The sequence below is a fragment of the Cariama cristata genome, unplaced genomic scaffold (assembly GCF_000690535.1).
Source record: "Cariama cristata isolate BGI_N322 unplaced genomic scaffold, ASM69053v1 scaffold33913, whole genome shotgun sequence".
Lineage (NCBI taxonomy): Eukaryota > Metazoa > Chordata > Aves > Cariamiformes > Cariamidae > Cariama > Cariama cristata.
The window spans coordinates 2,120-15,138 of NW_009608408.1; the positions used below are offsets into that span (position 1 = coordinate 2,120).

At 41.8% G+C, this 13,019-nt stretch overlaps 1 protein-coding gene across 1 annotated transcript in view; it reads left to right on the plus strand.

The window, feature by feature from the left end:
• The first annotated feature begins 747 nt into the window (after positions 1-747).
• PIAS4 (protein inhibitor of activated STAT, 4) overlaps positions 748-13,019 on the plus strand; it is an 18,223-nt gene continuing 5,951 nt past the window's right edge. Inside the window, exons 1-6 of the mRNA XM_009697111.1 lie at positions 748-1,180; positions 7,249-7,333; positions 9,034-9,075; positions 9,490-9,580; positions 9,936-10,064; positions 10,153-10,258. Of these exons, the coding sequence (XP_009695413.1) occupies positions 748-1,180; positions 7,249-7,333; positions 9,034-9,075; positions 9,490-9,580; positions 9,936-10,064; positions 10,153-10,258 (886 nt within the window). The remainder of the gene's footprint in view (positions 1,181-7,248; positions 7,334-9,033; positions 9,076-9,489; positions 9,581-9,935; positions 10,065-10,152; positions 10,259-13,019) is intronic.

Consider the following 13,019-nt stretch of genomic DNA (forward strand, 5'->3'; position numbering starts at 1 on the left):
CTAAATAGAGTTTGGAGGCATTGTTCTCAAGAGAATGTATTGCTCTCTTTAATAGTCTTTTAATATCTTTCCATAGGCTAAAACACATGGTATTTTTTTAAAGATCCTGTATATGTAGGATGGGTTCTGGAGGGCTCTTTGCCCATACAGATAATATACAGGTGCACTGAAATACAGTACAAAAGGATTGGTGGGCCCAGTTCACTGAACTATCACCTGCCTTCCAGTTCACATTCATTTTCTTCCTTTGCCTTATGCTAATACCATTTTAGATGAAGTTTTTAATGCAACTCTCTTAGCCAAAGGTGCCTGGGAAGTTTGGATGCTTTGAGCCTCTGTGGTGAAGGAGTTAAGGTGCTCTTTCGTGTGTGGGGCCTGCTGTTTGAGATGGTTTCCTTTGTGGTCATTCTTGCTTCCAGTGAACCTGTCTTGAGGATGCTTAGCGTTTATCACAAATAATTTTTGAGTAATTTGATGACTGTCATGGTCTTCCTCTGATTTTGGTGATATTTCAGTTGGTGGTCTGCTCTGTATTTGCTTTGCTCAAACAAGTACCTAAGAAATGGGATGCTAATCAGGTGAATAACAGCTGATTTGAATGCAAGGTTTGGTGTCTGTCTTACAATGTTTTGGTTTTGTGGTTTTTTTTTTTTAGTATTTTGGATTCCAGTTATAGAGTATAGCGAGAACGGACACTTTGCATTTTTATAACTGTAAGAACATTTTTAATTTTTTATCCCCTAGAACATGGTGATGAGTTTCCGAGTCTCAGATCTTCAGATGTTGCTGGGTTTTGTTGGCAGGAGTAAAAGCGGACTTAAACATGAACTAGTCACCAGAGCATTGCAATTGGTCCAATTTGACTGCAGCCCTGAAGTTTTCAAGAAAATTAAGGAGCTCTATGAGACTCGTTACGCCAAGAAGAGCTCTGAAGTCGCGCAGCCTCAGCCGCAGCAGCACCGGTCTCCCGAGGCACTCTCCATACATTCATCGTATGATCGTGGGAGCACCGTTGCTCGGACTTCTATCTCCACTACTAATATTGACTATCCTGCGCTGTATGGGAAATACCTTAACGGACTGGGAAGGTTGCCACCCAAAGTTGCGAAGCCTGAAGTTCGGCTGGTGAAACTTCCCTTCTATACGACCCTGGATGAACTGTTGAAGCCAACAGAATTAGGTGAGTTTTCAATATGCTGGTGCATTCATGATGGACTCAGTCTGGGAGAGAAAAGTGAACCTAGTTTAAGTGTCAAAAAGGTGACAGTGTTTCCAGGGATCTGTAAAGTTGTGTGACAGAAGGAGCAACTGATTAATGTGGTGGTGGATGCCCTCCCTTCCCCCCTCTCTCCCCTCATGCTTAGAATTTAGAGAAGAATATATCTGTTTGGTTTTTTTCCCTTGCCTTAGAACAGGAATGTGGTCACTTTGAGATGTAATTTGAAAGCCCGTCTTGTTTGGCTGTAGCTTTCGTATCCTTCATTGGAAACATTACTGTGTTGCACGTTGCGGTCTTTTGCTGTGAATCATAATCTGTCTTCCATCTCTGAAATGTGGCAGTATATTGATGAAAATCTTTCTGTGTTGGTGTTGCACCTGTGCTAAGCAAGTGTGCTGGCATATTCTACACTAATGCTATTTTTCAGTGCTTAAAATACCTGACCTAAAGCCTGCTATGGATGAAAGAGGGTGGTACACACATCAAACAGTATTTCTGACTTTTTTTTTGGGTGTGCTTGTCATACTTATTTGTGCATGATGCTGTGTATTTTTAGGGGCAACTAGGAAAACTGGAAGAAGTGCTTTTTCCCACCCTGGGGCTAGGAGACTGATTTTTCATTATTTTAATTCTGAGAAACAGAGAGTATTGTCACTGATGTTCACTATAATGTTAGTGTAGCAAAGACAGTCTATACAGAGAAGTATCATTGTAGTCCGCTGAGCCTCAGTGTCTCCTGAAGTCAATGTGGTAATATCAGGATTCACTACTAAATGAACCTAGAACTTGGGAAGCTGGTCTGTCTTTGAGAAAAGTGTTTCATGTGCATGTGGTTTGGAGGAAAAAAAAAAAAGAGATGAAGATAGGATACAAAAAAAAGGACTAATTCATCAGACTTTTTATGTAATTTTCATCTTTGTTTGGAGGCATTAAATATGTTAATGCTGTGACCATTGAAACAGTTGAGGGGTGGCTGCCAGTGTAAAACTAGAAGATTTTAAGTGCTGTTTGGGGGAATGGGTTAGTTCAGTCTTAAATGTGGAGTGGCGTTTGTTAGTCGGAAACCCATATGTAGTATTTTTGAAGGAAAACAGATTTTTCAAGAGGTGAAAGCATCCAGAGATAGAAGAGCCTGGGTATGCTTACTGTGATTAACAGATTTGGTTAAAAGTTGACCTTAAATTTTCTATGTCAGATCAGAACAGAGGTCTCATTAAATTTAATATCTCACCTTTTGTTATCTGATACCTCCCTTGGGTCAGCTTGTTCCCTAAAGCATATTTGACTAATTTTCCCTTTTGATGAGAGTGTTTGCTGCTTAACAGTGGGGGATTGGTGGTGAGTAGCTGGGTATGAACAGATGTTCAGTCTGCATTGTCCTGGTCGGCTGTTCAGAACCTAACGATGTCTTCTAGACACTTGTTTAATTTTCCCAACCTGCTGACCTGCAACCATAATTCCTTCTGCCTATGCCGATGTGAATAAAGCAGCATTTGTTTCTTTGTAAAACGGGGGTATTTCAACGCTGCGTGGATATCGGCTGCTCCCCATTGCTACCTGCCAGGTGCTGGAATAAATTTGACATTGGAAGTTACGCTTGTATGGGTCTGTGCTTGGTGTGGAAGGATGATAAAGCAAAGTGCTCTGAGGAAAATAGAGTGCTTTTCCATATGGGAGCTGCACCAGTTCATGCTTTGTTGCCCGAATTTCCCATTCTGTGTCTGGACCAAGCATAAGATCCTTGTCAACCTCAGAAACTCATAATGTGGAAGTACCTGAAAGAGATTTAAGATCTCAGATCGATTTAGAAACATCCAGCTGCTGTTGAAGTACCCCTTTCCCTAGGCTACAAAAGAGGTATTTTAAGCATATAGCCATTGTGGGAGCAGGGGAAGCTTAATTTATATGTTCCGAACTTCAATTGGAAGTGTCTTTCTTAATGAAAAGGCTCTCTTGCTTCTTTGAGATGATTGCCTAGAGATCGAAAGTGAGATGGGCGATGCCTAATTTGGTCTGTAGGCAAGCAGATTCCCTGAAGAACTATCAAATTACTATTATACTTGTAGACAAAAGTGGCTTCAGCTAAAAGCAGATAAATTAGGTCCTTTACGAACCAGCTAATATCTCATATTTGGTAACTGCACACAATTTCAATCAATTTAAGTATTGAGTTTAGCATCTTGAGTTATCTACATGAAAACAGCTTCTGCCACAGCTCTCTGGTTTGGTGTAAGGATGTCAACATGAAAGAATTCTTCTAAATTACTGAAATCGCCGCAATTCTCTTGGGTAGATAAGGCTTAAAATTAAGATTGATCAGATACCTTTTTAGAGGGAATGAATACTAATATCCTTCCTGGAATGTGTTTTAAGTAGCTAACAAGTGGAGTGTTTGTGTGAGCTCTGTGGTATCTGAGCACCTTGCTGATAAGTGTCCTTATCCTCTGGCACCTTTTTTGGGTAAAGCAGTGTGAATATAGTTTTTGACAGTAATAATGTGCTGTCAGGAATTCTGAATTATATTTTTTGTTGTTTGTTTGAACGTTAGCTGTGACAGCCTGTACTCACTGTAGATACTGAAGCTGCTGGTCCTCTCCTGGAGGCATGCCAAAGGAGATCTTGCGGTGCAGCTGTGGGAGCAGAAGGCCATGTAGTCTGGGAGGTCCTGCCACTGTCAGTGTAAACAGGATTTGTTTGGGTTTTTTCCCTTTGATAATGCCTGCCTTGCAGTGGTGGCATTGCTCTTCTCTCATGTGTAAGTAGGAAAACTGCTGCTCCAAGCCTCCTCCTCTGAAGCTGGACTTCAGTTGCTTTAAACAGGGCCACTGATTTTGTGGCAAAGGCAACTGCCTTCCCCTGACTGCAGACCAAACACCTCTGCATTGAGTGATCTCCAAAGAATCCCAGCAAAAGCACACGCTCACGCTGTTGCTATATCCACCTAAACAAACTGTGGTATGCTTTAAAACGAGCGCTTCCACCGCTTGCAAAAATAAAAGATGCCATATGGTCAACTTGCCCCATCTCCCCAGACCAACGTGAACACAAATGCCCTTCAGTCAAGTCAGAGTAGTTCCAATAGCCAAGGAGAGGAAAAAAACCGCCGCCTGTATATTGTATTGTGCCCTGAGGTGGGCTGTTCTGGAGGTGTGGGGATGTGAACGACGACTCGCCATGAGCTCCTCAGCCCTACAGAAGCCTCCTGCCAGCAGCTCACCTCTGGCTGATCTACCTTTGAGATCTCCAGCCACACTGATGACATGATCTCTTAATGCTGAGGAATGTTATGTTTTTAAAAAAAAAACAAAACAAAAAAAAAACAAACAAAAAAACCCCAAACAAACAAAAAACAAACAAACAAAACCCAAAAAAACAAAAACAAAAAAACCAAACAGCCCTGGATGCAGGGAAACCCTAAAACCCTGAAATCAATGTAGTGCTTGTTCTGCATGGCACGGTCTAGCCTGCCAGATCGAGAACTGCAGATGAGGTTGGCTTCTCAGAATGGGAATCCATTGCAATTACGTTGGGCTAAAGTCTTGAGTATAGTTTGCCAAGTCCTTTTGGGTTTTGGAAGTTTTATGCCTTAACTCATTCAGAGGATTGCTGATTGAGCTCAGTCTTAAAAATTGATTTTTTGCTATTGTCAACTGTTAAAACGGCTGCTGGGATTAATTTATTTTACAAGTCAAGAAGCCGAGTTGTGTGCTGAGGCATCTGTCCTGGAAAAAGGATGAAACCCAGTTACCTTAAAACATTGAGCTTTAAAAAACTGTAAATTTTTTTCCTGGCTGCTCAGCAAAGGAATGAATAGCTGATTAGGTACCTTAAAAGCATACCTCCTGGAGTTTGGGATTATTTTCCAGCATTAAGATTTTGAAGGAGAACTGAGTCTTTATATAAGTCTGTCCTGGAGAGGTTTTTCTTCCAGTCTTTCAAGGCACTGTTCACCGAAGCATCCATTTCCAATTGCTGTTGGTAACAAGGTATGCATGGACACATCCTGTCCAAGTTTTTTTTGATTTCTGTTTTCCCTTCAGGTGTTTTTTATTCGAGTAACCTTGGAGTGCATTGTGTGACTCTCCAGCAGCTTTCTGTGAGTGCAGTTGAGAAGTACCCCTCAATTCTTGCCTGTGGAAAGGTCTTTCACAGTGAGAAATAAAGCAAATGGGGACCATGTGCTGGTGCTGCTTATTTCTCTTACTTCACACACAAAGAGAGGAGTTAACTAAGTAGCTGTAGAGAAACATAGATACCTGACTCTTTTTTGTTTTCCTATAACGGTCAGACTGCGTAGCACATGGGCGACTGGTACTGCACGGCCAGGGCTGCTGTGCAAACTCGCCATTGAATCCTGTACGTGGTAGCGGTGGTGTTTCAGCCTCAGCCCCAGAGCGGTACTCACTTCTGGTGTTGTCAGCAACTATTTGATGTGTCACAGAAGCGAGCGAATTACCTGTTTGGAAATTCAGTAGGATGCTGGTTTTGGTGCTAGAAAAATTTTACTGGAGAGGTGATAGCAAATTTGTTGGATACTTCACAGGCTTTGACTTCTGTCCCTGATGGCATCCTCCAGCGGTGCCAGTCAGTGCTACAAGCACCCTGCTTTCAGCAGCCCGGCACTTTTTTGGGTTTTTTTGTAAAGGAAGAAGGAGCTGATATAAACACAAAATAAAACATGAACAGCTTCTGAGTTTTCCTGGTCAGGTTTGCTTTGTCTTTGTGTAGCTGAACAATCAGGAGGACAGTGTGTCTATAGACAGTTACTTAAGCAACATTATTAAAATGATTTTTTGTTGTTGTTCTTATCATTCATCACTTTCTAAAAATAATAGTCCTTATGAAATGCTTTACTTCTCACCGATTGTTTTGGTCAAGAGACATTTGGATGGAAACTGGAATTAAATTAAAAGTCCATAAAAATACTTTTATTTATGTATTTTTTTATTTCTGAAAGCCCTTTTTTGCATTTTTAAAGCTGAATTACCAAAAGGAAGTATCTGTAGTCAGTGAATCAAACTGTCACCGTGTCTTCCAAGATCTTAGAGCTGCTGAGGTTTTATCCTTTCTTCATCTCATCTTATTCGTAGATAGTAAAGTGCACTTTCCTACTTCTCAAGTTGTGGTATATTGGCTTTGAGTAAACTACTAATTGAAGTGATGCAAAGAAAAACACCAAATTCTTGCTGGAAAAAAAAAAAAAAGCTGTTTTATCACTTCCTGGTTTTTGTGTTTCTCCTGTGACCTTCACCATCTCAGGGCCTCGACTTCAGTTGGAAACATGTACTGACAATAAAAATTAATGTATTTGAATTTAATAAAAGGTGCTAAGTGGAAGTCATACATAAGTTTTCCACATCTCAAGCTTCATTTTAACCACACTAAATGCATTTGATCTTAAAATTGTCAATGGATAAAAGACCACAATTAATGCTGGGTTCTCAGTTAAGTGTTTCTGAAAGTGGACTGCTGTAACACCCTGTAAGTGCACCCTCAAGGTCATGTGTTTGTAAGTCATGTTTTGTCTCTCACAGCTGGTTTTTGTGATGCTTTTTTATTATCTAAGCTTATCTTTTTGTTCTTGTTGTTTCCTTTCTTTTCCAGAATGACTATGGTCAGTCTGGTGGTTTCATGCTTTCATGTCATGCATAGGTCTCTTCTCATGCTTCTTTGGGTTCTAGGCTCCACACTGGGATGCCAGTTATGGTTTGTTCTTACGTGAACGCGTGATTGCTGGCTCATTGATTATTTGAAGGGAAGAAAAATAAAAAAGAAAAAGCAGGTCCAAATCCACTATGTAGTATTGGTGTGCTAACTAGCAAAACAGGCAAGCAATAAATGAGCAAAGCTGTAATCAACGGTAAATTTCCTAAAATGCATGATGATTGGAGTTCTTGTGCAGCTGTATGGGAGAAAACAAGACTTGAAAATAAACATAGCTCAGAACATAAAAAAACCACCTTGTGCTTAGCAATGTAAGAAGAGCTAGATATTATCAATTTGATGTACAGTCTTTTTTTCCTCTTCAGTTCCACAGAATAATGAGAAGCTTCAGGAAAGTCCGTGCATTTTTGCATTAACACCAAGACAAGTGGAGTTGATCAGAAATTCCAGGTACTCCTCATTGGTTATTGGCAGTTGAAGAAAATGTATCTGTGTAATCCCTCTGTGTTCCCTCTCTGTGGAAGCTTTTGTCCTCTGCAAGGAAACACAGTTTGTTTGAGGAAATTAGCAGACAGGCTACTTCTCATGTAAGGCAAATAGCTTTGGGGGAGGTGGGAGGTACAATTTTACCCATCTAAGTCCCTAAGTTTCACTTCTGCTCCTCTAACCTTGCTTTTGAATAGTACATTTGGGCAGGAAAAGCAGTATGAAATTGTTGCTGACCTAAATTCTCTGTTAAGCTTGTGTTGTGAGTATTTGCAGGTTTTTCTTTGCATCAAAAGTTCAAAAGCTATACGTGTAACACTGTTTGCATCTGAAAGAAAGCTTCCTTGTTGCAAAGGATGCTATAGTAACTGCATAAGAAAACATCTTGCACCGATTAGGATTTACCCTGACCTCTGTCGTGATGCAACTTTTGATTCAAACAATGAAACGCCTAAGTGATGTCAGTGCAGGCAGTAAGGTTTCCTCTTTTGCTGACCTGCCTCCTTGGTCCTTACTGCTGTGAAAGGACAATGATGCAGAATAGGTCCTCCAAAACTAAGCGTAAAACCTTTAAATATTTCTGTTTACGGTAAAATCATACTGTTACCATAGAGTTGGAGGAGGATGATGTTTCTTGAATATCCAGTGTTTGATTACTGTTGTGATCCCAGTAGGTCAACTGAAGCAGTGCAGGGGAAGCTGTTTGAAGACCTAACAGAAAGGAAATGATATACCACAGAAGTCTTTAAGGGTGATAAAAGACTGCATGTGTTGTAGCTGATTCCTTGATGCTCTTTCCTCACAAATCTGAATATATGGAGAAAACTTTCACTCGTCAGTAACACAACTTAAATATTTCATAGCAGAGATGTTTCTATGAGAGTCTTGAATGGTCACTCAGCACAGGTCCATCTTCTTCCACTGCTTGTGGTATTCAGATGTGTTCCCCCCAGATCTAAAACTGCCACATCAGCTCCTGTCTGTCAGTTGAGCTGAGGTTCCAACCCTTCCACCCCCAAAATCTCAAACACTGAATTGGAATGTGAAACCCTCTGAGGCAAATCAAGACTAATTTGGGGATCTGTTTTGCACCTATGTGTGAAGACTCCTAATAAAATACCCTTGTTCTGTGATATGTTGCTTTCCTGATACAGTTGAAATTCTAAGAGCAGCACTCCTGAAGTTGGCAATATTAACAGTTGTTCTGCTGGTGCCGTAATACTTGGTTCCTTAGTTTGCATGAACAGCTTTAGCTGAATAATTGAACAAAGAGAGTCTTGAAAGAATACTGTCAAGTAGACCTGACCTTAAAACCTAGTTTTTGTAAATGCTTACAAATCAGCAAAAGGATGCCAGGCAAATTGATATCTTTCACCCAACACCTTTTCAGTTTTGAAAACCCAGAGAAAGGCTGCAGGATGGTGCGTTAGGGGAAAAAAAAAAATTACAAGACCACTGATATTTGCAGGGGGGATTGTACAATTGAAATAAAATTCTCTAAAGTAATTCTTTAAAGGTCTATAAAAGAACCAAACTCACTCACTCTTGAGTCTGGCAAAAGTGACAGATTTTGGTTGTTCTGGGTGGTGTGGGGTTTTTTTGTTGTTTGTTTGGGTTTTTTATGTAATTAATCTGAAGTTTCTGTTTCTTCTTTAATTTACTAGGGAGTTGCAACCCGGTGTGAAATCGGTTCAGGTTGTGCTAAGGTATGTCTGAGCATGGGGTTCATTTAACATCAGGTGCAGAACAGGGGAGGAGGGAACGCACTGCCAAAGATAGTAACTTTCAGTGTGGTTTTTGTAGCTACAAGGATAACGTACAGTAAGTTGTTTGTTCACTTGCCTAACGCAAGCATCTTAAACTCTACTTTCTAACCTCTTTCTACGTGTACTGCTTGAGTTAGTGCTGCAGTAGAAAACAGCAGTGTGTCAGATTTTGCTGCCCAGGTATCAAGCCTGCATCCGATCTGGGAGAGCCGAGTGGAATTGGCTTTGCTTTGGCCAGATGAGGGAGCATGGGTTGGCGTGGTGATGGTTGGCTGCTGGTAGCTATTGATGTGCAGAGAGCTTTGAACATGCAAACAGCATGGGGATATTGAGAGATGTGTCGTTTCTTTACAGAATCTGTTACACAGACACTAGTTCTCCTCAGGAGGATCAGTACCCTCCGAACATTGCAGTGAAAGTGAATCATAGTTACTGCTCAGTGCCGGTAAGTCAGCTCAGCCAGGAGGTGTGACATTGCAACTTTGGAAGGACTGTGTAATTTAGAAGGAGATTGGTTTCCTGATGAGTGCAGACAAGAAGCCAGAGTATAAAAAGTGCACTGCTTAGTTTAAAGCTAATTTTCTAACAGATTAGCTATGTTGTTAATAAACAGTTCTTGCAAAAGACTCCATCCTTTTTACTTTGTGCTTGGTCTGACTGTTCAGCTCCTTTTTACCCCCCTCCTTGAAAAACTGTGGGGGAGTACAATTTAGTGAAGTTGATGAACAGATTTACCCATGTAGAAGCATCTTGAGTTTAAAAAAATGAATAAGTATATATATTTAATCTTTCTTCCTTAGGGCTACTATCCATCAAACAAACCTGGAGTGGAACCTAAAAGGCCCTGTCGTCCCATCAACCTCACACATCTCATGTATTTGTCCGCAGCGACCAATCGCATCACCGTTACCTGGGGGAATTACGGGAAGGTACGTGCCAGAGGAAAATGCACAGAACCGCACAAACGAATGTGGAAGGGCAGCCTTGCTCATTCATTTCCCTTCCTTCTCTCATTAGAGCTATTCCGTGGGGCTGTACTTAGTGCGGCAGATGACCTCAGCAGAGCTGCTGCAGAGGTTGAAAACCATTGGGATCAAACATCCAGAACTCTGCAAAGCACTTGGTGAGTATGTCTGCTTATGAGGTGACTCGGGGAGGTCCACTGTACGCCTGTCAGACTGCAGCATTCCTGATAGCCAAGCTGCTAGAAATGTGCTTGGGAACAGCTGCCAAGTTTTATACAATTTCTTTCCTCCAGTTGTATAAAAACACTTTTTATTTGAGCAGACTTGCTAAGCTGTATGTCAGTCGTATGAAATTGCCCCAAATCTGTGTGCAAGTGCAGCACTTCTGCAGTGCGTGTTTCTCGTGGCTCTGCAGAAGCTCTGAATTGCTTTAGTTGGATTTAGAATTTGTCCCCAGGTCGTATCGTGGTGAGTGCTGCTGAGGGCCAGTGTCGTTCTGACATGAATGGCTTCATGCCTTCACCTGAGTAATTATGAGCTGATGAACATTACCACAGCACCTCGGCCTTGACCCGCGCTATTTCCAAAGGAGATTTCTGGAGCAAGGGATCCTGGTGAAAATGTCCTGTTGCCCCAACCCCCTGTGAATCCTAAGGGCTGGCAGTGGGATTGCACCGCCAGCACTTTCAGCACTTTTTTGAGAGCTTCAGAGAAGAGATGATCCCGAGAGATGCTTATCCTAGACCGCTCAGGTAAATCATCATGGTATGAGGCAAATGTAAAACGTTACTGAAAATGAGGGGAAATTACCTTTCCAAGGTAGAATCTGACTTGCGGCTCATGAGTCTGGAGAATTTCAAGTTAGTTAGTGTTACTAGAGAGAGCATTCTTGCTATTTAGTTCTGCATGGGAGAACTGACACCATGGACCGTGATGGTCTTTAAAACATACTATTCAGGTCATGGACAACTCTTACCGAGTATAAGAAACGTGATCTTGAAGATAGATTGTAGTTCACAGGGGAGATGATGATGTCAGGCACATCCAGCCTTCAGATGCCTAATGCACATTGTGGGACACACTGCTACTTCAGCCAAACTTTTGATCTTCGTGTTAAGTGCAGCATTTCTCTAGCAGACGCTTAACACTTCTATATCTGTGTGCCACACCAAATAGTGTCCATGGCAGTCTTGATCATATTAGACCACTCTGACAGCCAGCGCTGCTCTATTGACATAAGAAATTAAAATTTGCTAAATATCCACCATTCTCGGAAGTCTGAGGCACTGGCTGTTCTTTTTTTTTTGCTGTTCACCAGGACCTTAAACAAATTGAGCAGAAGCTGGCTTTTGAGTTGTCCGAAACTGCAGAGGATCCTCTCATTCTTCTCTGACCGTTCTTGAAACCAGGCTTAGCAGTACATGCTGTTCTCTTTAAAGCGAGCACTTGCAGGATGGCCTCTCAATCCGAGAGTGGCAGGCAGAGGTTCTGAAAGCAGCTTTCTTGCCTTTTCCACTCGATAACAAGTGTGTGCCTCCAGTTTTACTGGGTTAGGTAACTAACAGCTTTGACTGGACTTCGGGGCAGAGATGAGTTGCATTTGGTGACCGTAAATTTAACCAAATAGGAAAGTTGTCTTGTTTCAGTTCCTTTGGCCTGCTACTGCTTGGAAGTTGTTTGGACATCTGAAACTGGCAAGCACAAGCAGCCTGGAAACTTTGCTTTTATAACTCTGGTCTGTTCTGCAAATGATTCCATATCGTGTTTGCTGCAGTATCCCTCCGTGCTCGCTAAAGCTACCCTTTGACTTCAGTTGCATCTCAGGGCTGAGTTATCTTCCTTTGCGTTTGCTTCTGTTGACTTTAGTATAGGAACGTTATCTGAAAACAGAGATGTTTACATACATGGCTGTGGATCCAAAAGCAGTCTTAAAACAGCTTGATTCTAATCAGGAGGTCCCAGAAAATGCCCATTTCTCCTTCTCATGTATCATAGTAATTGATGCACAGAGAATGCTCTTACAAAGAACTTTACGAAAAATTAAGCTCGGATGAAAAGTCTCCTAATGTGAAGAAAACAACACCAGATCTTGTAATCTCGTGGGAATTTCACATCTGAGAAGTCGCTCTCTAATTAGAACTGTGTGTTGCAAAACTGCATGTAGCCTCATTGTCTGGAGACATCTTGTTATGATCTGAAAAGGTCAAAATAAATGGTTGACTTGCTCCAAAGAAAAATGGTGATGGAAGCGTCAAAGGCCTTCTCAGCCAGCAGTGTTAGCAGCAGCTACTCCTTAGGAGGTGTGTAGTAGTTTAAAGCTAATTTTCTATGTTGATTCCACACCTTGATGCGGGACCTGCACGTGTGGGACCTGCATGTCTGCTGCTGGTTTTGATTTGCCTGCAGCTCCTCTGGGTTTTCCTTTCAGGACACAGCAGCGGGGGCAGGATTCTCTACCTCCTTTCCTAACATCTGATTCTTTCCAAATATATTCTGGATCGCTGTCTGTGACTCTTTGCATGGCTGCCTTGCTCTCGGAGCTGTCTGCCCTGGTACCTCTGGGTCTGTTTGTGGTTCCTGTGAAACAGTCTCCTGGAATAAATGAGCTGGCCAGCATATAAACTGAAGAGTTACAGCCCAGTAGCGCTAAGAGGAGGCTTGTTTATTTGATGGGGAAATGATGGGATGTGGTTTCCTGTCAGTTTGACTGTATCCCCTGTTTGCTCCTTCTGGGGGGACTTTCTCTGAATTTCAAGGGACAGGAGGAGGCAGTTAACTCTGTCCTGTTGCCGCTGATCTCAGAAGGGAATAAAATCTATTGTGTTTATGCTAATGACCAGATAAGCCTAAACTGACTTCATTCCAAAAGTCTTGCCCTATGCTAGAGCTCTGTCCGTCCACTCTTTGCCTCAGTGTGGG